The following is a 15,665-nucleotide window of genomic DNA, read 5'->3' on the forward strand; positions in this document are numbered from 1 at the left end:
TTTGGGATTCCAAACCAATCAAAGGGAAAATATTTGCATTCTTTTCATGGTCTAAATAGATGTGAGTTCTATTTATAGCAAGAGAAATAATTTGTGGACTTCATACTACAGTGGCTATTACTTGGAGACAATTTCCACATGGTATGCTTTCTTCCTGAAGGGAAAAATATGCTGTCTTATATGAAGGGCAAGTGTTTTGCCAAAAGTGTGTCATTATGGAATTCCATGTGAATATTTTGTTGGAACAAATCTAATTTGTTCTTAAATGTTGAAAGGGATTGTATTTTATGCAAGTGGACATGGAAAATTCTCATATTTTACAGCTAAATAATTTGTTTTTCCTTTAGGTTCTGCCTTTGCTAAAGCTAAACCTGAAAGTCCTTGGACCTCTCTGACTCGAAAGGGAATTGTTAGAGTAGTTTTTTTCCCATTCTTCTTCAGGTGGTGGCTACAAGTGACATCACAGGTTATTTTTTTCTGGCTCCTCGTCCTTTATCTTCTTCAAGGTACAACTAGATGACAAAGTCGGTCAAATATCATAATTAAATAGCAAAACAAAACAACAACTCATTTTCCTGAGTTCAAATAAAGAATTTTCATTATTTCTTTAAAATGTCTACCCAAAAGAGCAGGCACTGAAGATGTAATAAGGGCAAAGAAGATAAATTATGGTGACCCCACAAATGAAAAAAGTATGAGAAAAGTTGAAAAGAAAATGGGAGTGGGAATTAATGCAAGAAAGGGTTATAGTTTGGAATCTGATGGTTGGTTGTTTTAGGTATTTTTTATACTTCCTTTCTAAAGTTTAAGGCAGCTTAGTAAAATATAGTGCAGTATCTAAAAATAGAATATGAACAATGTTGTTTGTGGTAGGGTAGTAAGTACTGCCATAGCTCTACTCATGGCTGCCTAATATTCATTCTTAAAGAATACCATAATATCTGCAACAGTGTTTGCTTTAAAATTAATAATTATATTAAGCGCTGGAATAAGTTAATTACAGTATACATTATTACAGTTCCTTTAAAGTGATAGTTTGCCTAGAGATACTCTATTCACAAATTCATTCATGTGTCGGACAGACAGCCCAGGTTTTCAGTCATATTTTGAAGTGATTACTGTAATGATTTTTTAAAAAATGATCTTCGGGTGTCTTTTGAGATCAGAGAATTTGAAGGCTGCTGCTACACAATGTGAATTGTAAGAAGGCACCTAAATTTCATTATGATACAATGTTAATTCATATTATATAAACGTTATTTATATTCGATGGGGTTTAAAGCACATCTCTAAAAGGAAGTTGTTTATTTAGGCAAATTGGTCAGGAACCAATCAAAATTAAGTACTTTAAGGTCCATTGATTCCATTGATAGTATTAAGTGCTTAAACAGTGCCATCCTGTACAATGTAGTAACTCTGCGCTGTAAATCAATGTCATAGAAGTAAAAAAATGCTTAACTTTGGCTGGATCATGCCCATATTGACGAAGAAGTAATGATTTCCAATAGGAATGCTCTTTAAATGGACAATCTTTGTCATTTTAAAAATTATGAATATTTGTGTGGATCGAATACTTCTCGTTCTTTATTTTTTCTTTTTATACCTTTCCAAAGTTGCTGCAGTGGTATTGTTCTATACTATAGAAGGCCCACATAGTATACCTCTGACTGAAGTGATAGGGCCAGTGTGGCTCATGTTGCTTCTTGGAACTGTGCATTGCCAGATTGTTTCAACAAGAACACCCAAGCCAACTCCAAGTACAGGAGGAAGAAGGCGAAGGTACAGGTTATCTTCAGATTATGGGGCTTTAATCCTTGTGTTTATTTCAGAATCTAAACATCTTTATTATTTTAAAGGAATAAATTACAATCTGGAATGAATTCATTTTAAAAGATTGAATGGGGTGATATTTTTACTTTGAAGCTTTTTCTTTGCCTTTGTTGTTGACAAGATTTAACTGTAGTCCCTAAGCAGTTGAACAGGTATGTTGTAAATACTGTTGTGAGATGTGACTGAACTGCACCCAGTGCAGATCAGTATCTTTTAGGGTGCCACAACAAACTGAACCGAATCCTACCAGGGTTTAAATGGTTAGTCAGAAGCCCAAACTGCATAACAGGGAAGGAATGTACCTTGTGCTTGCATTTTTGTTCTTCTGGGCCAATGATATCTAATCAGTAAAGAAAATACCTGTGTTTGTATGAATGACATAATTTTTTAACTTCTCTTGTGTGTAGAATAACAAAATATTTGTTAAGCCAAAAGTGGTGGTTGGATTGAAAACACTTTTTTTTGCATGCTTTTAAGAACACTGACCATGTTGTTATGCTAGTGAATAACACTTACAAGATATCTTCCACTTTTAATCTCTTCTGATGAAGGAAATTAAGGAAAGCAGCACATTTGGAAGTACATAGGGAAGGAGATGGCTCTAGTACCACAGATAACACACAGGAAGGAACAGTGCAGACCTACGGTACAAGCACCTCTTACAGTATTGGCGTTTTCTTCAGAGATATCTGGCATGCCGCTTTCTTTTTATCAGGGTTTGTATTTATTCAAGGCTATGTTTGTCTTAAAGAAGCACTATCCCTTTTCTGACCAAGTAAACATTTATACTTTCAACCTCTTTTGTGCATCCATCTAAACACACCTAATCTCTGTGATTTATAACTCTGTTTTAATGTAGCGTTATCGAAATACAGTCTGTGGCATTTGTTTTCCTTATACAAATATGTAACTGCAGCTTTCTTTAAAAAGAACAAAAACAACCCAAGTAGTAGATCAATAAAAACTGATGACTGAGATAAATTTTGGACAACAAATGCCAAAGCTTAGACACAATCTATAAATCTGTACTTTTGAAGTTTCTTTTTGCCATGTAGTGTAGGTTTTCCAAAGTCTACTTTTGATGTTATGATATTTGCAGTTCATTACTCCAGTGGTCTTCAACCCTTACTGATTCAAAAGTCACTTTTAATCTCAGCCTGTTTCTAAATGTGTGCTGGTTGTTTGCAGTTCCTCAGTTTTGAGTGAGAGATGCTCAGTATTGTTTTATGTTTGTCATCTCGCTTATAAATAATCCTTCCTACCCTAGGAAGAGTAGTAGACCTTCTTTTCAAACTGTTAATTGCCCACAGAGATTTCAGTGAATTAAAAAAAATGATGAACTATATTACTTGTGCAACCTAGCAGGTTGGTTGGTTGGTTGATGGGATTATGGGTCCTCTCCCATCCATTGAAGACCTATGCTGTAATGAAATAAAATATCCCTGTTAAAACTTAATTGATGAACAGCTTGAGAAGGAGAGAGATGGTTGCTTCAAAGCCATGCGAGTCTTGGTTTAAGTTAATATTAATAGCTTTAAAACCCAGTTTGCCAAGGAAAATCATTGTGCACTTTACATTTTGAATTACAAATCTGGCTAAACAATGAGGATTAATTGCTTACATTTTTAATTAAAAAATTTCAGGCAAGATCTAAAACTCTTACTCTCCTTGGATAAAAAAAAATCAGGAAAAGGATAGTGCCATTTACTATGTGTACATTTTGTATGTTTAGCATTAATACTAATATGTCATATCTGTGCTCTTTTGGTGATGCTGTTTGCTAAAAACTCAAACTGTTTTGTAATCATGATGTGTTGCTTCTGGCAAGCATTTTAAGGGTTCTGGCAAGCATTTTAAGAGCATACCTCAGGGTCTCAATGGTCCTCTCTGTTTTTAGTCTACATAAATTAGTTAGGTATTTGGCCTTATAAAAACTACGAAAGGCTCAGGAAATTTTATATTGAAGACCTTTTTGATTATGGAGCACATTCAGAACAATGGGAATCTGTGCCATTTTTAATTGTGGATGACTTCCATGCAAAAAAAAAAGTACAATTATGTAACATACAAAACTTTTTGAAAACTATTTTTCAATTCTTCGCCAAGGCCCAGAGACACAGCTGAAGTCTTTACAGTATAATCTGAACCAACCTGAGGGATTTTTGTTGAGCTTGTCGAGTTTGTTGTACACCTCAGTGAAGAAAATGCAAAGCAAAAACTTAACCTTTGCTTTTGTCAGGTGTCTTACAAAATACTACCCACCTTTGAATAAACTTTATACATGGCACACCTAGTGTACCAAGAGATTCCCTCCTGCATCCTGTTAGAGAATCTGAACTAAACAGTTTTAAAGGCTCTGCCTGGGCAAAACTGTTTAGTAGCAAAGTTCTCCAGGATTTATCAATTAAAGATGATTTACAACCTTTAATTCTGCTAATAAAAAAGAGTAAGGGGTAGAGTTCAGTTCTCTGAACTATTAACCAACAGACCAGACAGAACACCTGTAGAAGCTTTTATTTTTTATTGAGAAAATAAAATATTCTTTTTATTGAGCAAGACAGAAAAATGTACAGGCATGAAAAAGTCAATCCTACAATTACTGTAGTGTTGTGAAGATAAATGCTAAAATTATCAAAGTCCCTAGTATTGCTTAATCATATTATAGCAAGTAGTAGTTTTAAAAGCAAATCTAGTTTTAAAAGCAAATCAAGTTTCAGCTCTTGTCTCACTGCTTTTAGGTATCATAAAGCCCAAGATATCTCATCAAGAATTCTCACCTAATCTTCTGAGACTTCCATCCAGAGAGACCTAATTTGCTTGCCACAGGAGTCCATATTTATAGAAAAATACCAATCTTATCTTTCTCCAGATCTGATCTACTATAGTCATGTGATCATCTCTAGATAACTGATTGGTTCATAACTAAATATGAGATAATCAACGTAAGGGCTAATAAGCCAATCAGCATGTGCATGACTTATATCTGATGTAGCAAGATAAAAAGGCCAATCTCAACTCTTAACCTCTATGAAAAAGCAGTTAATCTAAGTTTTCTGTAACTGTTCAACTGTCCAAGATGAAAGTAGCTCTAAGCAACAGAGTTGATTGATACTTGAAAAGTGTGTGAACTTTTGGTTAACTCCAAAATTCCACAAGAAAAGAGAAATGATATCATAACTACCACTATACTAGTGTTACTTGTATTTACACATTCCTCTGTATTTCATATAGTAAATTTAAGTCAGCTCTGAAAAAACCTCTCAGAAGATTTCGTTTAGCATTTTCTGGAATGTCCTGATGAAAAATGTTTGCAAGCAACAGTAATTCAGCATGCAGTTTTGTATCACGACTGAACACTTCTTAAGTTATCAGCTAAGCAATGGTGACTTGAAGTTAACTGTTCCCACTTTAACTGAATGCCCTGTTTCAATGTCAAATAGGGCAGTGAGTTGATTATTTTTCTCTTCCTTCATCAGAAAGGTCTGTGGTGGTAGAAACTGGCTGTTGGGAAGCATCATGCAATTGCTCTATTGCTTTTCTAGTACAATTGTTAAGCAGCTTCAAGTACTGCTTCTGGCTTTGCTGTAGGTGTGAACCAAATTAGAATTTCGATATATTTCCTCCCCTTCTGCATCAGTGGAAGTGCTCTCTGCAGTCTCCAGATATTTGCCTTAGTGATTCATGGCACAGGAATTATTTTCAATGATTTTTTTAAATTTGGGCCCTATACAAAATTAAGCACCATTTTCATGTACACATCTTAAATCATAAATACGTAGATATGAGCATACTTGGTGCTTGTCAATGCTTTTGATAATCAGCTCATGGTTATACTTCACTGGTATTGAACAAAATATTAAAGGATAGTACATCATTTTCTTCAAAATTACTAACAATTATAATAAATACATATACCAAGCTTTGGTAGCTGGAACAGTACTAGCCATGTACTAGAGTTCAGTATTATATGTTTTCCAGGACAGTTAATAATATTAAAAACACCCCTTGTACAACTTGAGATCATATAGAGAAACCTGCCATTCTATTTGAATGATTGGAAATGTATGTGGAGCATTCTTGGTTCATAAGGAAGGATGAAATACAGAGAACCTCTGTAGCATACACTGCAGCTCTTGAGTCCGTACTAGAACCTCTGTAGTATAGTTCTGACAGCAGTCAAGTCCACAGTTAGTAAGGGAGTTTTTAATACATTTTGCACAGTAGTATGGGGAGGCTGCTATTCAAAAGAAAGCCAAGTCATACCAGCGTGCATACAATTATGGCTGTACCTTATGGGGAGCTCTTTGCATTGTGTCCAAGAAGATGTATAACTTTCCACACTTCCTGTTTAGGAGTTATCCATAATTAGTTGGATAAACTTGTTGTCTTTGCTTTTCCATTTGTTGGTGCATCTGCTTTGTATAATTCACTGATCAACAGGTGACCAGTTGATACACATTCGTTGCATTGGCTTCATTTGTTGTCAGTTTTGAGTTTATCACTGGGTTGGGGATAGCCTGGGATGGAGAGCGCATGTCCTAAAGAAGCTTTGTCTGGAGGAACCTCAGTTTCTTCCAGATTTGCTTTCTTTTTGCAAAAAGCATCCAGGGATTTCAAGCAGCTAAGTTAGCATGCTTTTAAAAAATGGATTCTCATATATCACGTTCTATCTAGGGATGTAATCTATGCAGGATAGAGTTCTCTATTCTGGGTCATAGAGGCAGTATTAGAAAATTGGTTGACAGACCATTAGGACTTGGGCAGGAGACTGTCCTCAACTCCCAGCTGGTTGGCTTCCTGTAGAAGACAGGCAGGGTTGGAAGCTCATTTTGGTCCTCTCTTGTGAAAGGTCTTATTTAACATAAACTAGGCTCATTCTTCCTGTTCTCTTTCCTCTTGGTTTCTTTTAGCTGCATGACAAAAGAAAATCAGCAGTCAAGGCTTCTGAAGGAAAAGTTCCAAAACCACCTCTACTTTCCATTCTTTGGGGCTGAACTCTCTAGCTCTTTAGCAGCACATACACAGCAGAGTGGTCAAAGGATAGTGGAAGCAAGAGGCATTGCTTCCCTTTCTAAGAACCTCCTGGGTAGTAATGCTGCTGCTGCAACCATCAGAAACTGAGGGGAGGAGGGTGGGTCCTCTTCCTAATATAACCCACAACAGGCACGCACTCTTCTAAGATTTCTGTCCTTAGCCCATATTGGGGCTCTTGTGGCAGTTTATTCATTATTAAATATACAGGATCCATCCTACAACAAAATCAAGGCAAAAGATAGAATTCAAACAGATTAAAGTAATATGCTCCACGAGCATTATGTCCTATTCACTAAGCATTAGGTCCTGTTAACTATATAGAATTATTACATATTTGTTTTGCACAGCCACTGCATGTAAATTATCTATTAAGGCAGCAAAATTGTGAGACTCTGCATAAATGGCAGCATTTCAATATTTTGTTCATCCTATTTTTTAAAAAAATAATTAAATGCCCTTCCTGGGTTTCTTCTGCTTAGTTTCTTTAATTTTACAGCCAAATGTTAATTCTGTCTATATGTTGGGCTTTTGTAATCAAAGGCCTTATTACCTTGGTACTGTTAAAATGTGTTGCTAAATAATATTGACCAGAAGCAAGACAAGCATGATCACAGGATTTTAAAAATTCTATTTGAAGGGAACCATGTATTTGTTGTTAGATTTCCTGAGAGGGCAGAATGAAAGAAGTGCCAAGTATATATGGCCATGACCAAAATTATGCTTTCAGAACATGCAACTGATAGAAAATAGTTTTTTTAATGTATCCTGAGTCAATCAAATAGAAATTGTTTTCAGGATGTTTTATAGACTGAAATGTATGAACGGTTTGTGGCAAATGTTAAATTTCGTATGCATATTGTGTTTCTGTGGTGTAGCAATTTGAGGGGGAGGGATTAAACAACTAGTAACTTCATGTGTATGTTAACTCTAGATCAAAGAAAGCAAAGAATTCAATAGATAAGTCAACAGAGACTGACAATGGGTACGTCTCCCTTGATGGAAAGAAGACCAATAAAAACAGTGAAGACGTCTTACAGTTTCATGAGGCTCACTCTGAAGTTTTTAGATCAGAAGAGACATGCTGGAGCACAGGAACAGTCAGAAATACCTATAATAATTCTAGTCATCATAAAGTGAGTGTCTGAATTTTTTTCTAGAATACTTTTGATGGCTTATTGTCACCATCTGCAGATAAGGATGCAAGATTTGTCGTGCTGGACCAGACCAAAAGTCCATCTAGCCCAGTATTCAGTCATTCTCCTCCGAGGCAAGGGCATCTTATGATTGGGTGTTTTCCCGCTGCTTCCAGGAGGCAGAACCAAAAGAAACTTCCTGTCTCCTTGGCGGGAAGACCGCCCACTATCCTCAGTTTTTGTCCTGCTTTGTTCCGGAGAGCAGCGACCTTCTTTAGCTCTAGCTTATTTCTTTGGGAAAAAAAAACACCTTTCCCTTCGTGCCTGTTCTTCCTTGTTTGTCCCCCCCCCCCTCGTTTCGTCTCCCCTCCTGTCTGCTAGTGCGGGTTAGTGAGGGACTGAAGAAGCCGGCCACACATCCAACATGGCCGACGCTACAACGGAGAGGGAGGACGATCTCCTCTCCGTCGAAGATTTTCAAGCTGGCGGGCTGGTCCACTCCGCCCAAGCCCCCTCCAATGACTGCACCGGCGGCTCATTGGAAAGGGAGGGAGCCGCGGCAGCGCTTTCGGGAGAGGAAGGGGAGCCCGCGCCTTCAAAGAAAAAGGCGTGAAAAACCGCGCCGAAGAAGGCGCCGCTCCCGGGCGCTCAGAGAAGGAAGAGGCGCTCCAACAAGCCGAAGTTTGGCTCCCCCAGGCTCGCTCCTGCGTCCGCCAGCAAAACGGCTCCAGTTCAGCCTGCAACCTTGATGCAGCCTTTGAACATCGTCGGATTACCGGTAGGAGGGCTCCAGGCGGGAGGTGGCAACCCCCCCCTTCGAGCGCTGGGGGTGAGGGGCGGACTTTTTCCAGTGAGGAGGCTAGTGACCTGGTCAACCTAGCCTTACAGAGGCAATGGCAAGCCTTCCAAGCCTTTCAGATGAGGCTTCCCCCCTCCTTCCCCTGGGTAGTCCAGCAGGCTTCCCCACACTCTTCTTCCTCCTACCTGCTATCACAGATATAGAGGATATGGGGTCTGCCCCCTCTACCTCTGCAAAGTGGCCCACTAAGGCTGCCAAGAAGGCCACAGTTCAGACCACAGTGCTTCAAGACGAGGACCCTTCCTCGGAGGAGGGTCAGTCCTCGGATCTAGGGGAGCGCGAAGAAGGTGAATACGACTCAGACGAAGACATCCTCCCTCCAGATGAGCAACAGCCAAGGCTGTTTTCTGGGGAGGACTTTCAGAGTCTATTAGCTAAGGCCCTTCTGGCACTGGACCTCATTGAGGATCAGGAAGCCTTAGAGGATCCTTCCCCAAAACGCAAGCGGGGAGTGCAGGAGTGCTTTCCCAGGAAAAGGCCCCAGACTAACACGGTACCATTTCCAGAATTTTTTCTGCAAGCGGTTACTGATGAATGGGATAACCCCACACCAGGGAAACAAATTCCCAGTACTGTTAAAAAGAATTACAACCTAGCACCTCATGCAATGAGCCTTCTCAAGGTCCCCCTGGTGGAGGCTCCGTTATTGACCTTCAAAACCCCGGCCTGGTTCCTGAGGATGGTGCTGGTTCTATCAAAGACCAGCTAGACAGGAAAGCAGAATCATTGACCAGGAAGGCCCATGAGGCTGCAGCAATGGCAATCCAAGCAAACGCAACTACTTCCATCTTTGCCAGAGCTTCTTACCTCTGGATAAAGAAACTTATCCAGCTGGTCCCTCAGGAGAACCAACATGTGGTTGCTGGCCTGGATAGGGTCCTTAATGGCTGATGCTTCTCTGGATGCTATCTCCTTCTCAGCAAAATCCATGGCTTCGGTCACCTCAGTCAGGAGAGCACTATGGCTCAGAGCCTGGCCCGCCGATTTTAAGGCCAAGTCTACCTTAATGGCCTATCCGATCCAAGAGGGGAGGTTATTTGGCGAGAAGCTAGACAAAATCCTAGTAGAAACTAGGGATAAAAGACACGTGATGCCTAAGCAATTGAGAAAGGACAATCGCCCATCCGGTTATCAGTCCTTTCGTGCCCCCAGAGCTCCCTTCAGATACAGGTCAGAGTCCCGGAAAGGGTCCTGGAGCAACAATAACTCCAACTCCCGAGCCTTTCGTAAGGGCGGCAGATCCTTAGGCAAGGCCAGCAAACCCTGTCGGATAAGTCCGACAAGTTTGCCAAACCTAACACCCAATGACTCCAGCTCCCTTCCCATCGGAGGAAGGCTGCAAGCATTTGCAACAAGGTGGCAACAATCAAACCCCGACAACTGGACTATGCCAATTGTTTCCAGGGGCTACCTCCTGGAATTTTCTACCCCACCTCCGGATCGCTTCATTCCTTCTCCTCTACCATCGAAAAGGAAGAAACATCAAAGAACTCTTCAGGCCATTCTCCATCTCCAACAGCTGGCAGCCATAGAGATGGTCCCAACCCAAGAAAGGTTTCAGGGAGTGTATTCCATCTTTTTTACAGTTCCCAAGGCAAATGGGGACTGGAGGGCAATTTTGGATTTGAAGTTTGTCAACCGCAGGATCCTGAAGAAGCGTTTTCGGATGGAAACAATGCGTTCCATTGTGGAATCCCTCCTACCAGGAACTTACATGACGGCGCTGGACCTGAAAGAAGCATACCTTCATATCCTCATCCTTCCCATTCACAGACGATTCCTCCGCTTTACCTATGCCCAGGAACACTATCAGTTCAGGGCACTTCCCTTTGGTCTTTCCTCAGCGCCCCGAGTCTTCTCCAAGATCCTTATCACCATCATGGCAACCCTCAGGCAGGAGTCTATCCAAGTCCACCCTTACTTGGACGATATCCTGATATGCGCACAATCTCGCCACCAGTCCCTGGTGGATACCGTGAGAGTGGCACAAATCCTTCAGGAGCATGGATACGTCCTCAACTTGGAGAAGAGCTCACGGGAACCCTCCCAGAACATCATCCACCTCGGAGTCCATATAAACTCAATCATGAACAGCCTTTCCCTGCCACCGAAAAGAATCCACAAGATAATCACCTTAGCCAGAGCCACTATACTGAACAAAAGATCCAGTCTAAAGGCGCTAGCAAAACTCATGGGTCACATGGTCTCATGCATAAACATTATTCCATGGGCAAGGTTCCACCTCCGCCCACTCCAGTGGCTGCTCCGGCCTTTTCAAAGCCACATAATCCGCAAGACACACAAACTAATCCAACTGCCATTCTCTGTGAAACACAGCCTCCAGTGGTGGACCAACCCATCCAATCTGGGAAAGGCTCTGAAATACCTCCACGAGGATCCGCTTCAAGTGTTCACGGACGCCAGTCTAGAAGGTTGGGGAGCGACCCTCAACTCCAAGGTAGCGCAAGGTCGTTGGTCACCACAGGAGAAGAAGCTCCACATCAACCTTCTGGAGCTGCGGGCGGTTCGGCTAGCCTTGCGGGCGTTCTCAAGGGACATTCAACACCATCACGTCCTCGTGCGCTCAGACAACATGACCACGAAGGCATATATCAACAAGCAGGGAGGGACCAGGTCCTCGGCCCTTCACCAGGAGACGTCCTTGATTTTCAAGTGGGCACAGGCCAACGTGCAATCCTTAAAGGCGGAGCACATCAGCGGAGTCCTGAACTCACAAGCGGACTGGCTAAGTCGACAGACAGTGGAAGAGGGAGAGTGGTCCTTAGACCAGATGACCTTCCTATGGGCCTATAGTTCTCAAGTTTTTTTTGCCCGTTTGGCGGCCCAGTTACCATTTAACCCTCCGGGGTCATTCACTGTTCAATGTTTTAAACACTCCTGTTTCCTCCCTTACATGTGTTCTGTTCTCAGTTTTGTTTAGCACTTCTCTAGGAGCTAGGCAAGCCAGTAACTGAGGATAGTGGGCGGTCTTCCCGCCAAGGAGACAGGAAGTTTCCTTTGGTCCTGCCTCCTGGAAGCAGCGGGAAAACACCCAATCATAAGATGCCCTTCGCCTCGGAAGAGAAAGAGCCTTCACGGTAAGTACCACGGCATCCTTTATAATGGTGCTCTACAATCTGTTGGTTTTGAACATCTAAGCTCTGGTTTAAAACATTATGTCAGCCAATCAAGACAACTTGAAACTTCAGGTAAGATTTTCCTCTATGGTATTGTGTTTTTTCACAGAATAGCATAGGGGGAAATCTTACCTGAAGTTTCAAGTTTTCTGTGTAAACCAAATGAATTAGAACTGCACAAGCAGGGGTCTGGAAGAAACTTGCAGGTAGGGGATAAAGGGAAGATTTTTTTTATTTTATTTCATCACATTTTTACCCCACCCTCCCAGACCTGAAGGCCAGGCTCAGGGCGGCTTACAAAATCCAGAATATAATAAAAACCAATAAAACATTAAATATAATTTTAAATACCCTTTAAAAATATCCCAAATTAATTCTAATAAATAAGGGATAATAATATCCCCCTAATGACGCTAAAATCACAAAATAGACGTCTGCAGCTGGGCTGATGTATCTGACCGCCCCCCAAAATGGGGGAAGGTGCTCAGCAGCGGGGGAGGAGGAGGGATTAGGGAGGCCAGTATTTGTAGGGAGAACCGTCGCTGGCCTTAACCATAGCTCGGTCTTGCAGGCCCTGCGGAATTCTTGGAAGATCCCGCGGGGCCCTGATTTCATTAGGGAGACTATTCCACCAGGCAGGTCTGACCATGGAACTTCCTATTTTGGCATCAGACCCATGCCAAACCCAGACCCAAAGATCCTGCTTGGTGTGTGGGACTCGAAGCAAGTTGGGAGAGCCCTAGTGCCGCCATGGATGACACCAGGTCCAGGGCCTGTGATGAAGGTGTGGCATTGGCATGAAGTCCCCCAAAACTATTAGCCAGGGAAACTCCAAGGCCCAGCCTGCCACAGGCTCTAACAAATCCGGCAGGGTATCTACCTGTGCGTTAGGCGGCCGGATGTCTCCTGGCCCCCTTCTGTCCTTGGGGGAGGCAGGGCATAGCAGCAATGGTTGGGGAATGGAGAAAGATGTAGCAGTGCTGTTCATAGCCTCCTTTTTCTGTGTCTGGCAGTGGCTTCTGTAGCCATCCAACTTGTTCCATCCCTGCCAGCCAGTCATCCAGTCCTATCTGCTACCCAATTTCTTTCCACTGGCACCTGTCTTCACTGCCTGCCCTAGTAATGCTTACTGGGCTTGCTGTGCAATCCCCAAAATGGCAGCTGATCATAGTTCAAATTTTTGAATTTAAAGGCTCCAAGCAGGGGAGGGAGATTTGGATCTTCTCTTTACACTGTTCATTGTCATGGTACTTCTTCAGTCACACATGGGTTATTGTGCAGGCCTGCCATGGAGGGACTTAGAAGCTTGAGAATTTTGGAGCGTGCTCCTTCGCTCAGTTCTCTCTCTGCCTCTGGAATAAATAAAAATAAACAGTAGCAATTATATAAACATGGCAGCTCACTAAAAAAATAATCAGTCCGAAATGGATGGAACATCCTCCATTAAGTGTGTGTTTCCCCCCCCCCTGCCCTAAGTAAGCACTGCCCTGACCTGGATAGCCCAGGCTAGCCTGAACTCGCCAGATCTCAGAATCTAAGCAGGGTCGACCTGGCTAATATTTGGAAGGAAGACCTCCAAGGAATACCAGGGCTGTGACGTGGAGGCAGGAAATGGGAAGCTACCTCTGAATCTCTCTTGCCTCAAAAACCCTACTTGATGGCAAAAAAAAAGTTGGAAAAGGGCTTTGGAGGAAATTACCCCACCCCACCCCAATTAACAGAAAATTAAGTCTGGATCCATGTCATAATGTAGATTTACTAATGGAACCATGTTCAGAATTAGCTATTGGATGCATATTGTAACCATAGGGTTGAATTCTTCCTCCTTGAGTGCTTTCCTGCAGTGTAGTGTGTCATGACGACAGTGTTGAGCTGGGGCTGGAGAGATCTAGATTCAAACCCCCACACTACCAGGAAGCTCACTTGGAGATCTTTGTCCAGTTATCTTCTACCAGCCTAAACTATTTAACTATGTTATTCTGATGATTTAAAAAAAAAATGAAGGAAAAGCCATGCTTTTACTCTGAGTTCATAAGAGAGAAGGCAGGATTAAAAAGTGCATTCGTTATAAACATTCTAACTAAAATGAAACCAGGAGAAATTGGTTTCTATAACAAGTTAGTAATATTGCCCTGCCACAATTTTAAATTGTCAACTTCCTTTGGATCGCCATCCCCAGTTTTTGGAACAACAGAATTTTGAGGGGCATAATAAATCAGCATAGACTAAGAGACCTCTTCTCCTTTTGCATTTCATAAATATCTTGTGGATCATATTTATTTTTCGCCAGTGGAAAATTCACCTCTCCCAGTGCAGACCCCAACACCACCTCAGGGATCGTCCACAGCTGCTGGTGGTGGGAGTTCATAAAATTTGTTTCAGTGACTGCTATTCTGCTCCAACCCAGGGATTCTTTCTGTGGCAGATAATGGGGTATGGCTTCTATTTACAGCATGGAATGTGTAAAGGCCATTTTCTGAAGCCATTTTGAATTGGGAACAATTTGGTACCATTGCTCTGAGTTCCTTTGAGGAAAGGCGAGCTAGACAGCTAATAATTTTATAACGTTCATTTGCAAGGTTTACCCCTCACTTCAGAATACTGGAAAAGTATGGAGCAGTATGGGTTCTACTTGATTCAAAATGTTTCAGCTTTCTAATATTAAAAATAGTAGAAACAACAGTAATGCAGTAGTATCATTTAAAATTTTTGATTTAGCAACTATGTTATAGTTTGTGGTCTGCTCTAATTCTTATAGGAAACACTACTGCTCCTGATGTTCTGAAAGAGAGCTGCTGTTGCCATCTTGGCTTGCTTCAACAACTGTTATTATCCAAGCCAAGAATCTCCTGCATGTATTCAGTTTTGCTGTTGGATATGTTTAGCATAGTGTCTTTACTAACCTTTGTAAAAAAAAAAAAAAAAGTGAACAACTAGTAACCATATGAACAGGAATATTCCCATTTTCAGCTCTCTCTTTCTGTGGCACATAAAAATGCTAGCTCCCCAAAAAAACAAAACTGAGCACATGCAAGTCCTCGACTTGGAAGAGAGTTGGCAAGCAACCCAGAGGAACTAATGTGGTTATGTTTGTTTCAGGCACACATGGGACTGCGCTTGCGCAGGCCAGCCACAGAGAAGATTTCCAAGCTTCCAGAAGAGTTAGCTCCCTAGGAGCGCTCCCCTCCCCCTGTCCGCGACCAAGCCTTAACGGCTTTTCCCGCGCAGCGGTCACGTGACGGGGGGTGAGGAGCACTCTTCCCTCAGTTCTTGTTCTGCCGCCGCTGAGAGAACACACAACTTCCACACTTACCGTGATTTTTCCACATCGATCTCTTCAGGTCGGCGCTTATTTTCACGGTCAGTTCCTTATTCTTTACGTAAAAAGAGAGAGAGAGCTAGTTATGGCCCTGTTTAAAAAATGCCATAGCTGCGGTACGAAGATGGCCACAACAGATGAGCATGCCGATTGCCTGCTCTGCTTGGGTGAGGGGCATATTGTTGCTTCCTGCAGAGCTTGTGCCTGCTTCACTTGTAAATGTCATAAGGACAGGGCTAAAAAACTTAAGGCAGCTTTTTACGCAGTATCTCTTCGTCCTGAGAAGGCAGGAGATAAGACAACCCCTGAAGGTCCCCAAACCTCTCTCTCCTCCAACACTAAGGGGATTGCAG

At 42.0% G+C, this 15,665-nt stretch overlaps 1 protein-coding gene across 1 annotated transcript in view; it reads left to right on the forward strand.

Moving 5' to 3' along the window:
- The window catches only part of LOC130493042 (protein PHTF2-like), a 55,281-nt gene that overhangs the window by 19,166 nt on the left and 20,450 nt on the right, over positions 1-15,665 (forward strand). The window contains exons 3-6 of the mRNA XM_056866822.1: positions 348-506; positions 1,614-1,779; positions 2,382-2,546; positions 7,796-7,997. Coding sequence (XP_056722800.1) covers positions 1,694-1,779; positions 2,382-2,546; positions 7,796-7,997 — 453 coding nt within the window. The 5' untranslated portion in view covers positions 348-506; positions 1,614-1,693. The remainder of the gene's footprint in view (positions 1-347; positions 507-1,613; positions 1,780-2,381; positions 2,547-7,795; positions 7,998-15,665) is intronic.

The sequence above is a fragment of the Euleptes europaea genome, unplaced genomic scaffold (assembly GCF_029931775.1).
Source record: "Euleptes europaea isolate rEulEur1 unplaced genomic scaffold, rEulEur1.hap1 H_6, whole genome shotgun sequence".
NCBI lineage: Eukaryota > Metazoa > Chordata > Lepidosauria > Squamata > Sphaerodactylidae > Euleptes > Euleptes europaea.